At 43.5% G+C, this 14,432-nt stretch overlaps 1 protein-coding gene across 1 annotated transcript in view; it reads left to right on the forward strand.

Moving 5' to 3' along the window:
- The window catches only part of UBQLN1 (ubiquilin 1), a 39,084-nt gene that overhangs the window by 15,865 nt on the left and 8,787 nt on the right, over window positions 1–14,432 (forward strand). The window contains exons 2-7 of the mRNA XM_065406002.1: window positions 538–689; window positions 5,999–6,117; window positions 7,356–7,618; window positions 8,523–8,681; window positions 9,479–9,722; window positions 14,118–14,260. Coding sequence (XP_065262074.1) covers window positions 538–689; window positions 5,999–6,117; window positions 7,356–7,618; window positions 8,523–8,681; window positions 9,479–9,722; window positions 14,118–14,260 — 1,080 coding nt within the window. The remainder of the gene's footprint in view (window positions 1–537; window positions 690–5,998; window positions 6,118–7,355; window positions 7,619–8,522; window positions 8,682–9,478; window positions 9,723–14,117; window positions 14,261–14,432) is intronic.

Below are 14,432 nucleotides of genomic sequence, written 5' to 3' on the forward strand. Positions count from 1 at the left end.
GATATAAGAACACTGGAAATGCTTCCTTTTGGGAGGTTGTAACAAGCCTAACATTATGTTAATACTACATTGTCAAAAATGGGTTTTACTCAGTGTGAAAATGCTGTTTTCAAATACTTACATCTGTTACAGGTGTTAATAAGAGTTACACCTCTTACATATACACCTATACAAAATTATATGAGAAAAGCTATAATTGAAAAAGATAACCAAAATCTTTTTTTCTCATTCCTTGACATTTAAGCTTTTGTTGTATATGAGGCTGTTGCAGGAAACTATTTAAAGTTAATCATTTTCTAACACTATTGATTGACGTACTGTTTTGAATGTACAAATAGGAATGATCTGACTTCGTCATTGTCAAAAATAAAAAGCTGAGGGAGCATTTAATAAAGGGGGCATATATTGTATAAACTTGAAACATAATAGTAAACATGCGCCAAATAACTTCACCAAATCTCAAAAGTTATTTAAAATAGAATACTTAATGCACTGATTTACACATAATCACATTAACTTTTTCTTTCCAATATCTAGTTTAAGGAAGAAATCTCTAAGCGTTTCAAGTCCCACACCGATCAACTTGTATTAATATTTGCTGGAAAAATTTTAAAAGATCAAGATACTCTGACCCAGCATGGGATTCACGATGGACTCACTGTTCACCTGGTCATCAAAACACAAAACAGGTAACTTTGCTGATAAGCTGTCTTCTGTTTTTTAGCTGTAAGAAACCAAATAAACATTCTCGTTTCCAAATTAGACAACTCTTGTTGTGCAATTACTAGGTCTGGCTAAAAAAACAATATTCTTACTCCTGGTCCTGAGGTCCCTTGCAAAAACATAAGTGGAAATCTCCAAACTCTTGGAAATTTTTTGTTCACTAAATGCTGCAATAGCAGGATAGTGTGAGTGTCATCCTCCTCTCTTGGCAGTCATGTGCCACCTTCTGAACTTCACCACTACACTTAGAACTTTCCAGTCAGCTCCTTCTTGACTTCAGTCAGTGAAAACTCCTTGCAGGAGCTGGGCCTCTATAGTCACAGTGCTCTTTTCATGAGTATTGCTTGCCATGTTCCTCCCTTGTAGATGGGTTTAGGTTGCTAATAGTAAAAAACAAACTATTTCTGTTCTTTGGGCACTCAGTCCTGGCACGTGAGTGCTGAACACCAGCATTGTTTGTTGCTCTATAGCTTCTAAGGTATTTCAGTTTTCACCTCTCCAGGATGAAGGCAGCCTGCTTAGCAACTTCAAACCATGCCCAAATGGCAGAAAAATATCTGCAAAAGATGAACACATCAGCTGTATTGTTTACCTTTAAGTCAATCTCCAAGTATAGAGCAGAAGCCCTATTGGAATTATTTTTATTGATAATACAGGTATCACCAGGACACCAGTTTAATCTTAAATTCCTTTATTAAATTCAAAGGCCGAATGCTATTTATACAGCTACTCCAAATGGGCCTTAAATGCCTAAGTAATCATACCCATACAGTAACATGCAGTTATAAGCATTGTTCAGGTACTTACTACAGGACTAGACTGAGGACGTTCAAACCCACATTGGCTGGCTTCAACTGGACAGCAGGTACTAGTAATGAACCTTTTATACTTTATGTATCAGAACCTATGTGACTCTAGTCACTGCTTTATGAATTTATTTTTTGTTAAAGCCATGTAGAACCACCCCTGATGATTGGGGTGGCTTCTTCAAGACTTTTCACCTGTTTTATCAGTTACCTTCCAGGTCCAGTTTTTCCAGTTAAGCCACATTCCAAGCCCAGTATTTTCAACTAAGCATACCATTTTTCAAGGCCTTCCCCCAACTGCTAACCACCTCCACTTTGTACAAACTGCAAATCATATTTTCTTTAGCCAAGACAATTTAATGTTGTCTAATCATACAAGCATATGGCTGCTTTCACAGGCCTTTTGTGCAACGGAGGGCAGTTACATGCACCCTGGACAACTGCAATGGAAGCGGTGCTCCGGGGATGTTCCTTACCTTCTGCAACAGCAAACTGCAGCAGAAGCAGCTGAGGGGATGTGATCCAGGGTTCCCACTCCTGGCCGCACATGGCTAGGTGAAAGATTTCCAGTCTCACCTTTTCCAAGGGCACTCCTGTGTATCTTGTACAAGGCTGGGCTGGAGTGCTTCGAAGAGTAAAAAAATTAAAGCAAAAGACCAAGATGGCAAAAGCTAATGAATACCAAGAATACTATCAGCACCTCCTGAGTGAGCATAAACCCAGTGTCCTCTAGAGGGGTAGCTTCACCTTTAAAGTGTCCAGAGCCATCACTCTTGAAGTTGAGGTTTCCATCAAGAAATATGTATGAGGATGTAGACTGGAATGGAGAGCTAATGTGAACGGCTTTTGATGGTGGGGTGGCTCCTACCATCGGTGGATATCCATAGGTCCATTTGGCTGGAGGACTGGGTTCCATCGGTAGGTCTATTGAAAGACCAAGGAGACTCCTTATGTTGGAGAGAACCTGTTAGTGGAATAAGTGGAGATAGCTATGCAGAAGACAAAGGAGAGACAGGGCACAGTGAGATGTTCTGGAGCGGCCCTCAAAAGTGGGGGGGGAAAAGGAAAAATTTGGGAAAAGTTCCCCTTCAGGTTGGTTTTCAGATTGATTGCCTTTGCAGGAGAGATCTGTATGCCCTGTAGGTGGTGGTCAGCTTCGACGGCAGCAGAAGCCAAGGATCCTAAGCTCCCTCTGAACAATTGTCAAAAAACCAAAGGAGTGTAAAGAGGCATCAATGCATACAGTCAGTGTACCACTTGCTGTAGCCCGGCTGAGTCTCTTACTATCTGGTGACCTTCGTCACATCAGACATGGGTCCGTGTACAAGAGTTTGCCGGGGCTCGACCCTCTCTGGGGCGACGGGGAGCCACACCGACTCACTACCCACCGGGGCTGGGCACTCCGTCTGGCGGCAGGGTTTCCCCGGCGGTCCTTGCTGTCCTGAGAGGCACGATAAGCCCGACCCTAGCTTCGGGCGGACACGAATGTTATGTCAGGGCTCAGACCCTCAGTGGGGGCTGAGCAACAGTAACAGGTATTTCAGCCCGGGCCCTCGGTCAGGGCGGGGCAACAAACGCTGGGACAGGCGCTCCGGCCCTCAGTCAGGGCTGAGCAACAGTATAACCTAAGCCACAACAGGCCTGGGAGAGGGGGAGACTGCCACCCACGGGTTGGGTGGCAGGGGGGGACGCAGGCCCTCCCACTCCACTGCGTCCCAGCCCGGGGCCCTAGCAGCGGCAGAAGGCCCGCTGCTTAGTGGGGATCCTGGCCGCAACACACTGACATAGGCTCTGGTAATGCTGCAGCCAGACTGGGGTCGGCTGCCCCCGGGCTACTTCCACTCTCCCCCTCTGGGCCTACCTGGGGGCTGGTGTTGGCCTCGGGGGGGTCCTGGACCATGGGTTCGTCCGGCCAGGCGTCGTTCGGCAGGCCTGGCGGCTCCTCGGGGTAGCGGGCGCAGGGCAGGCCTGGCGGCTCCTCGGGGTAGCGGGCGCAGGGCAGGCCCGGCGGCTCTTGGCGGCCGCCCCGGGTCGCGGAGGTTTCCCCGCCCTGAGCTAGGCTGGAGACGTCTGGTCTCTTCGGCGGCTGGGGCCTGACTGAGTTCTGAGGGCCAGCCTTTATGCTTCCGGGTTGCCGCCTGACCCTCTGAGGGGCGGGCTCAGGGCTCCCTGGCTCCGCCCACTGTGGCCTCCGGATGGGCTCTTCCCTCTCCGGGGCGACGGGGAGCCACACTGACTCACTACAGTCCTGTTTGGGGCTACATGATTAGGCTTTCAGAAAACCCTCCGAATTACATGTCTGCCTCTGTCCCTGGAAAGCACTCGGGCACTGTTTTATCAGGAAGATATGCTACGGAAGAACCAATCTCTTTTGGCTTGTGAAAAAGTGTGAATTCCAGGTATTTTATGAGTCAGAGACAAAAGGCCTATGCCGGATCTCAGAACAGAATCATAATTAGTCAAGGAAGAATTTATTGTAGTCACCTTGTGAACCATCATGCTTCTAGGAGAAGGCAACTGACTATGCTCTGGATCTCATGGATGAGTGGTTCTTCCATAGCACGTTGAGTATCTCAGATTGTAGGAATAGCAGTTTTCTCTGGCCTGACATCAGTGCTGTATTCTTCTCACTAAATGCCTGCTTGCAAAGTTTGGGAGTACATGTTGCTCTATTTGGATGAATGGCTGATCAAGGATCCTGCTTTGGAGGATGTCTTCATACTCACCACCAGTATGTTCGCATTGCTCTGGTTTATGCTTAAGCTATTAAAATCTTAACTTGTCCTTAGCCAGTACATGGAGTACATAAAAGCCCTGCAAAACACAGTTCAACTGCAAGCATTCCTATGCCATGATAGGATCCAAGATATCACCATTCTGGTGGCTAGGATTTGTCAGCCAGAAAATAGCATGATCTGAGCTGACATGAAAGCTGGATTTTATGGATGAAATTGTGGTATACATGGCACAAGACAACCTCAGCAGACCCCAGAATCCCAGTTGAGAGCAAGCATTGCAGGGACTGTAGGATAATAACCAACAGGGCCGGCTCCAGGGTTTTTGCCACCCCAAACGGCGGAGGGGAGAGAAAAAAAAAAAGCCGCGATTGCGATCCGCGGCAGCTCCAGCGCGCTGCTTTCTTCTTTGGCGGCAGGTCCTTCCCTCCAAGAGGGACCGAGGGACCCTCCGCCGAATTGCTGCCGAAGAGCCCGACGTGCCGCCCCTTCCCCTTGGCTGCCCCAAGCACCTGCTTGCTCAGCTGGTGCCTGGAGCCAGCCCTGATAACCAACCTCTGGGTTTCACAGGCCTGGTGACAGTCCAGGGACAAATCTGCAATTAGGAATGGGCTTTGAAATGCGTGTATGTCCAAATGTTGAGTCCCTCCCTGTACCAACTTGGTTTCTTCAGGAACAACTTCATACCGATGTTCTGGAGATGGGGTTTGTACTGTTAGAAGTGAGGCTATCGCCTGTCTAATTTCCTGTGAGTCAGTGTGTTCACATTTTTGGGACTGGTCCAGATAATTTCAGCAAAGGACAGATTGACCTGTCCAAAGCTGAGCTGATCCATCAAGTGCAGGACTGCTATCCTGACACTGAAAATGAGAAATCTGCCATGACTAAGTTTGGGAACAGACTTGGTCATAAACTTAGCCAGGTTTACATAATTGTGCTCCCATTTTCTGAAGAGTTCTAACTTTGAATAGACAGTAGTGTGCAGTACATGTTACAACACTTGGAACCCGAAATGACTCTATTTTGTTTGTATTGGTCTGTAGACTGTTTACAGTTGTATCCACAATTGGCATTCACCAGATTGGAATTGCCACAGTGCTCCAGCTAGAAATGGTTAGGTAGGACAGAGTTTTACTTTGCACTGTCAGATAATTTGGATGTCTGGATGGTTTTGTCTCTCTCAATTTACTTCCAATGTTTGGGCAGGATAACAATGGGAAGGGAAATGGATTGGTACCTGCTATTGCTCAGAAAACAGCTGAAACTTATCAGAAATAATGGCTGTGGTACTGTGTTCATTGCTTCAGTGACTGGCTGAAATCCTACTCATGGTTCCAGCGCAGTGAGGGGTGGGGTTTGGGATCTCAGTGAAAACATCAATTTGGAATGATAAAACATACACAATCATCTTTTTAACCCTATTTGAGTTTAAATCTTTCCTTTTAGAGATTGTCCTGGAGAATCTTGAGATTCTGGTTTTTGTCTGGGTGGGGGATATGAGTTTAATATCCAGTTGGGCAGAAAATAGAAATACCCAAAGCATGTTTAAAAAAAAAAAAAAAAAAAAAAAGCCAGATTACTTGGTGTCCATATTTAAATAACGGTATTGACACACTGTATGAGAATAGTCGTAATTTATATTCTGGTTATTTCATGCTAAATTGTCTGGATCGTTCCGGAAATCTTTTAAATTGCCTCAATAAAGTGGTTTATAGTTTTAACTTTATTTTTCAGATCACAAGATCATCCAGTACAGCAAACGAACACCACAGGGAATACTTCTACCACATCGACATCAAGCAATAGTAGTACCTCCACACCAGCCTCAACAAACAGCAGCCCTTTCGGTTTGGGTACGATTCTTTGTCTGCTAACTTTGTGGGTTAAGAACACTGCCCTTCCCTTAGTTGTTACAGCCCATGTGCCAGACATTTAGAGGAAAGGGTTTAATTTCTGCATTCTATCGTAGGAATCTTATTTCCTTGAAATCGTCCTCTGTGGAAAATCTTGCATAGGAGTATTCCACGTATGCTGCTGCTTCATATATGGCACATGAACAAATAGCAAGGGGCAGCTGGTGTTTCATTCCAGCATTACTGGTAATGTGAAAATTATAGAGCTACCTGTGATCTGTGCATGCTCTACAGTGTATCTGGATTGGTCCAAGGAGTGAGGGCACTGCAGAAATTGGGACCCTTGTGTCAACCAGATTGTGAACAACAGTGACAAAACTGCTACCCCACCTACAAGCTACCTACCCACCTACTTCTCTGACCAAATCGAATCACTGGGCCTAATAGCTCTATCTTACCTTCTCTTCCAGAGCATACATTTCCCAAGAACAGACAGGCTCCTGTTCTGCAGTTGAAAAGTGGTTTTTCTCCTGCTACCCGCACCAGACTTAGCACTGGTGATTCAGGCCCTCTATCTCGTTTCATTTTCTGAAAAATGAATAGAATAAAAAAGTTAAACTTAGTAAGCATTTGCTGTTATGGGTTTAAAGTGGCTCAAATTTCACAAGTGATTTTGGTTGCCACAATTTGGGGGTCAGTTTGAAGTTATGCAATTTAGGCAGCGTGAAGATTGTAGAAAACTATTTTACCTTATTTTTAGTACCTGATGCATTAGGAACTGGGAAGAGTTCTGTTTTATCACAATAAAAGGAAAATATAGTGTGTTGTAATGCTATCTTTTACTTACTCTCAGTTAAATTTTAAGTGACTCCTTCTGCAAATATACTCTTGAGACATGTATGTATATATTGCATGATTTAAAAGGGAGAAATTTTTGAAATCTTGGGGACACAGACATCAACATTACTAGAGTGGTAATGACATGTATGTATTATCCAAAGTATTGGTTGTCAGCTAAATGTATTCATTATTAAAACAATAGACATTGGAGAAAGGACTCTTTAGTGTCTAGGAAGGATGGAATTCCCACTGTTTCGCATTGTCTGGAAAATTTGGGTGATACATTAAAGTATTTTGTATTTAAGAAAAGTTGTCTGGATTAAATTGATTTAGAAATGTACTAAAAGCAGAAAGTTCAAATTTTTTTTTCTCTTTTTTTCCCCCCCTCCCCTCTTAAGGTGGCCTTGGAGGACTTGCAGGTCTGAGTAGCCTGGGCCTGAATACATCTAACTTTTCAGAGTTACAAAGTCAGATGCAGCGACAGCTCATGTCCAACCCGGAAATGATGGTTCAGATAATGGAAAATCCCTTTGTTCAGAGCATGCTTTCAAATCCTGACCTGATGAGGCAGTTAATTATGGCCAATCCTCAAATGCAGCAATTGATACAGCGAAATCCAGAGATCAGTCACATGCTTAATAATCCAGATATAATGAGACAAGTATGTTGAAAGTTCTCTGTAAATTAATAAACTTTAAAATTCTTTAATAAAATTAAATATGCTGACTTGAGTGTTTGAAGTATTGCTGAGAAATTTAGGATCATAAAGGAAAACTCATAGAATGCTACTCTAGGCAAATACTGTTGATTTTTTTTTCTAGTCACTAATGTCTGAAATAGTTCAGTGTGTTGTCTTTAATGTTAAATAATCTATAACATTCCCTGGAGAGTATTTCAGGATTACATAACTTAATTTTCTGAAGTTAAACTAGGACAGAACTTGTGTGCACTTCAGATCTCCTATTTTCATTGAGAAAGGAGAGTTGCTATACAGCCAATAATGTACTTGCCAAAAAAACCAACACTGCTTTAATCTAACTTTTAGTACTTCAGTCAGATTTTAAATGCAGTTGAAAGCTGCTGGTATACGTCTACACTGTAGAGGCTTTTAAGACACAAACTAATGGATACTGTGGATTTGAGAAACCAGGTATTTATTTCTAATGGTTCCTATTTGGAAGCAGCATACTCTTATTTCTGAGTTGAAACAATAGTAAATTCACTAATTCTGTTTGAATAGAAATGAATTTGGACATAACTTTCTGTGTCTTCCTTCCTCTCTCCTGTCCAGTACCATATAAACAGTATGAATGTATCAATGCTATATAACTAAACTTTCAACATTTTACAATTTTGACAAAATGGCTAATGAAAATTCAGTTGACTTAACTTTCTAATGATTCCAACAAGAAAAATTCTTGCTCTAGCTCTAACAGCAGTTCAAACTAAACTGCAGCAGGTTGGATAATCTATAAATAGCTGTTATAATTGAGACACTGCTTCAGATTATTTTCACTTTAGAATGTATTTTTTACTAATACAGATTAAATGTTCCACTTACTTAGACACTAGAACTTGCGAGAAACCCTGCAATGATGCAGGAAATGATGAGAAACCAAGACCGAGCCTTGAGCAACCTTGAGAGTATCCCAGGTGGATACAATGCCTTGCGACGCATGTACACAGATATTCAGGAGCCAATGTTGAATGCAGCCCAAGAGCAGGTGAGAAATGGGTACATACAACCTAATATTAAATCATTTTCTCAGAAGTGAAGGAAATTATGGACTGTTTAAACAAGCATTCAAGAAAATGTAATTTGGTGCTAGAAGTCTCACTGAACTTTCTGTTTCCACTTGTAGAAGTAGGGCTGCAGAAATCCCAAACTCTCAACCTTGAAAGAATAAAGTTTTTATTTCTTAGTTTTGTGACACTGTCTGAAAGTCAGTGATTATGGCATGTGCTGTTTCATAAAGGAACACTCTTAACTTGAATTTTCTGAAATTGACTTAAATTCCTAAAAGTTTTTTAAGTACTCTTTAAATAGATTCAGGAAATTCTATCTTAGATTCCTTATGAACAGTTTCGGAAGTCTTTTTTGCTGCTTTTCTTAAGTCTTTTCAACAAGAGAGAAACTGAATATACTGGAGATATATAGTCAGTTTCACTGTAAGAAAAGTGTTGACAAATGCACCAAGTTAACAAAATAGAAAATAGATTTTTCCGTAACTACTTTCAGCCTGAAATCCTGGGTGTTTTGCTGCTATAGTAAGGTACAACATTTTCAGAGATGTGATTTTTTTTTTTTTTTTATGTCCCTTTTTAAGATTAGCATCTCAAAACAGCTGATTTATTCTACCATGAAACTGGTTTTAGGATGGTGAATATAATTAAAGACTGCTCTCGGTATCAGTAGGCTTCAAGTTTGTAATTTTGCATACGTCTCAAAACCTGTCATTTCTAGCAGAGATAAAATTGATGGTTTTAATCTATGGTATTCCTTGTTTTTCCTCCTTTGTAGTTTGGAGGTAACCCATTTGCTTCCTTAGTAAGCAATGCATCTTCAGGTGGGGAAAATCAGCCGTCTCGTACAGAAAATAGAGACCCTTTACCAAATCCTTGGGCTCCTCAGTCCAGTTCTCAGAATTCCACAACCAGTAGCAGCAGCAGTGGCGAAAGTGGGGGCAGTAGTAGTGTTGGAAATAGCACCACCACCAGTACAGGACAAGGCTCAACCATGCCTAATTTGGGACCCGGAGTAGGAGGTATGTTCATTATGATAGAATTGTATTTACTTGCACCTATGCAAGAAATTGCTGAAATGACAGACATTCTTGTGTTGGAAAAAGTTGTGTTTAAATGACTTGATTTAGTGTTACTAATATTTACTTGCATAGCTCTCTTTACTAGTATCAAAGTCCTATGTAGGAAAACAAACATGCAAAGTAAACTTATCTCAAGAATACTAAGAGGAGCCACAAATCTGCTAAAATAACAGTAAAAGTAGAGACTTGCTAGACAAATTAAAAACATTCTGCGCACTAGACAGAGTGCAAAAGTCCAGTAAGGTAGGTATTGCATGAGATATTGTTTGATACAGCCTCTCAATCTTTCCCACTTACCTGAAAGGACATATAGAGTTCATGTGAGATCTGAAATTTTACCATGTAAACAGAGGAATGAAATGTGAATGTGTTAAATAAACCAATGTTAGAAATTGTAATAGTAATGCCCCAACTTCAGTCAGTTTGTTTGTATTATCATGGTATGTAGGAGCCCCAGTCATGGACCCACAGCTTTATTGTGCTAGGCACTGCACAAACACATAACAAAAAATATTGTCTGTGCTTCAAAGAGCTTACAGTCTAAATCTGTCAAGAAACAAAGGGTGGACATAATAGACAGGAAGAGCCTATGGAAACAAGAAAACAGTGATCAGCATGATGCACATTAGTCTCAGCAGCCCAGCTCTACTTATTGATACCAAGTTTTCTGTAGGCAACACAGCAAACAAGACAATGTTTAAGGACAATGAGATAGTTTAGTGGATGTTTATGGGGATCACCTCTCGTGCGAAAGCCACCATGGAAGAGAGCACAAAGGTGCTTGTTTGAAAATGTAATAAGTAGTCGATGCAGGTTGACCATCTCCGGCAGAGTGGAGGTCAGAATCAACATATCAAATACTGTGGTATAGATTTGGAGGAAAATAGGATTTGCTGCAATATAAAGGCAAAAGATACATTGTAATAAGGGAAAATAAGAGAGTACTTGTTTAGATAAAATTATATTATCGGTGGTGCTGGTATCAATGCTTATAATGAAGGTTGTTGAACATTTCACATTATAAAACCTTGTTTTCAGTTGCCTATAACTTTGCCATATTAACAGTTTAGTCCGACACCAGCATAGACGTTTTCAATCTAACACTGAATTTTTAAAAGTTTTTCAGCAAAAAATTATTCTCCATTTCTGAGAACGAGCCAGGGAAAACATGGTTAACTCATGTTAAAAATAAAATATTTTATTCTCTTCCTTGAAGCCCTAGTATTTCTGTGCCTTGGAGCAGAGATAAAGCAATCACCCTATTATAAGGGATGGGTTTTTTGTGATTCCTGTGAAAACGTAGCAAAAATTTTCCAAATTACAAGTCTTTGCAAATAATTTGCACTTAACTAGTGCTCATAAATCTGTTAGTGGCCGGCAGCAATATTCACTGAAGATTTCCTCTTCACTTAGCATGCCCCACCCCACAGAGCTACTAAACATGCAGCATCCCCAGGTTGCAGGGGCTGACATTGCCGGTAATTACTCTGTGCCGTAGGCCAAGGGCCATTGTGTGTGGCTCCATGCACCAGAGGAGAGCAGGGAGACTTGTGCTCTCAGTGATCCTCCTGCTGGTTCTCAGGTAGCATGGAGGGGGAAACAGCCTGACTTGCTCTTGTGCAGAGAGGAGGAAGGCTGGGGCAGTCTTCTGGGACAGATTGGTTAGGGTAGAGAGGTGCATGTTAAGGAGGATAAACGTGGGGAGGGAGACCAGGACAGGCACAGGAGCAGAAGGAGAGGTACAGAAAGATCTGTTGCAGCCACTTGTGTTAAACCAGTGCTGTGTTCCACCACAGAAGTACGGCAGAACATATGACAAGAAGCAAACCCCCACCCCCACCCCAAAAGTCTGGGATTATTTGATAAAATGGAATTACCCTAAATTAAGATTTAGTAATATAACTCAAATGTCTATAGAGTTTTGATACCCAAGATAGTCTTGGTTTTTTTTTCAATTGTGAAAGTTTCAACTTCGTTTCAATTCATGCTGATGTAACTAGTACATATCTTTCAGTATGACTTCTAAGTCTTTGGATAGGAGTATTAAACTTGGATGTGAAAATTTAAGTCTGCCAAAAATTTGGCGCATAAACCTTTTTTTGCCAGAGAATAACTTCAAAAACTAGGTAAAGTTTTTGAATAAGTGTGCAAAATGGAAAGTCGAATATCTTGGTTTCAGTGTCAACGCCACACTCATATAACTCGGTTGGTTACAAACTGAAGTTTTGCAGGTTAAGGAAGAACTAGTTCGCAGTGCTCTTGCACAGCTTTGGAAGTTGACTTCTCTTCAGAGCTGTTTCCAAGCTTACTAATGTTGGTAAATTATTCAGGTTACCCAAAAAGCACACCACATTCTTCCTGTACAAGGTTTGGGAAGAGGTATGCTGGATCTGACTTTGTAGTGATAGCACGTGGTCAGATGGTGAAGGAATGGCTAGAATGAATAACTGAAGAGATGTAAATTAACATTTGAAGACACAGCTCCAAAACCGTGTGCAGGAGGCCTCTGTAAGACTGCAAGGGTGTGACGGGGCACACTTCTAGAAGTTTTGGTACCATTTGTGATAGGATAATCAGGTTTTCTGAGTAGTTTAAAAGAATTATGGAGAGTGAACAATTTTGAGAAGTGCCCTTATTAGTTTAACAGCCTGTTCTTCTTCGATTGCTTGTTCATGTCAGTTCCTATCAGGTGTGTGTGTGCGCAGATGCACGATAGCTGGAAGATTTTTCCATAGCAGCCTCTGTGGGGGTCGGCCTGGACGCCCCCTGGAGTCGTGCCTTCATGGTGCTCAATATAGAGCCCTGCTGGACCCCCCCCCCCCCAGTTCCTTCTTAATCTTCCGGCTGCCGTGCACATGCGTGCGCACACACCTGATTGGAATGGACGTGAACAACACATCTCGAAGAACGACAGTTACGAGAAGGTGAGTAACCATTTTTTCTGCCCCTATTAGAACCTAGTTTTCATTTTGAAACCTGCCTTCCCTAAAAAGGGAATTTGCTCTTGAGCTATTTGTTGCAGTTATGTGCTAGTTACTTGTAAAATATTTAAACACTGGGCATCTCTTCCATTTGATTATGATAGGGGTGGGGAACCTCTTTTCTATCAGGGGCCATTGACCCACAGAAAAAAAATCGATCGCGGACCCCACACAGCCCTGCGGCAGGGCGCGGAGCCTCGGGGCTTCCCCTAGGGTTGCCAGCTTTCTAATTGCACAAAACCAAACACCCACACCCCTTCCCTGAGGCCCCACCCCCACTCACTCCAGTCCCCCACCCTCATTCACTTTCACTGGGCTGGGGCAGAGGGTTGGGGTGTGGGTCCTGGCTGGGGGTGCTGGCTCTGGGCTGGGGATGAGGGGTTTGGGGTGCAGGAGGGGGCTCTGTGCTGGGGCCAAGGGGTTTGGAGCAGGCTCAGGGCTGGGCCAGAGGGTTGGGGTGCTGGAGGAGGTGTGGGATGCAGACTCCAGGACGGGGTGCGGCAAGGGGTTGGGATGTGGGGGGTGAGGGCTCCAGCTGGAGGTGCAGGCTCTGGGTTGGGGCCAGAAATGAGGGGTTCAAAGTGCGGGAGGTGGCGGGGGTTGGGATGCAGGTGGGGGTGCAGACTCTGGGAGGGAGTTAGGGTGCAGGAGGGGGTTCCGACCTGCGACAGGGTTTGGGGTGCAGGCAGCTCCTGGTCGGCAGCACAGCGGGGCTAAGGCAGGCTTCCTGGTTCCGTGCAGCTCCTGGAAGCAGCCGGCATGTCCCGCCCCTAGGCGGAGGCGTGACCAGATGGCTTTGCGCGGTGCATGCTGCCCACGCCCACAGGCACCGCTCCAACAGCTCCCATTGGCCGCAGTTCCCGGCGGAGCTTCCCTGATTGCCCCTGTACCTGGGGGCCACAGGGACATGCCGGCTGCTTCCGGGAGTTGCACGGAGCCAGGGCAGGCAAGGAGCCTGCCTTAGCCCTGCTGCGCCACCAACTGGACTTTTAATGGCCTGGCAACTCCAGCTTCACTCCGCAGTTGAGTGAGTCCCCCGCGGGGCAGCACAGAGGCTCGGTGCTTCTGGCCTGCGGTGTCGAGACTTGCCACGGGCCAGATGAAATTAAGCAGGGTGCTGAATCTGGCCCACGGGCCATAGGTTCCCCACCTCTGGGTTATGGGTTAAAAGTGGAGAAGCTTCTTGAGATGGGTGGCAGCTGATGTCCATTATAGACAGTAATTACTCTCTCATGTTAAATTATGGAAATGTGTTATGCACTCATCACCATATTTAATTATAATTAAATGAAAATGCGTCTGTCACTATTTTCATGCTTATGAATTGCTAAAGTAGCTATTTCTACTTTTTAAGCTGGTATGTTCAACACTCCAGGAATGCAGAGTTTGTTGCAGCAGATAACAGAAAATCCACAGCTTATGCAGAACATGTTGTCTGCACCCTATATGAGAAGCATGATGCAGTCACTAAGCCAGAACCCTGATCTTGCAGCACAGGTAAATGCACCTATGTATTGTATGTACTGAATGAAAAGAGAGGTATTGCAAATTCATGCAATAACTATTGTCACAACAAAGTAATGATTTTATGTGCTGTCTAGCACCAACACCTACTAGCCTATTAAAATGCTTCTCCAGTTCCTCATTAGACATCTTGACAGTCAACCTC

Source organism: Emys orbicularis, chromosome 6, assembly GCF_028017835.1.
Source record: "Emys orbicularis isolate rEmyOrb1 chromosome 6, rEmyOrb1.hap1, whole genome shotgun sequence".
Lineage (NCBI taxonomy): Eukaryota > Metazoa > Chordata > Testudines > Emydidae > Emys > Emys orbicularis.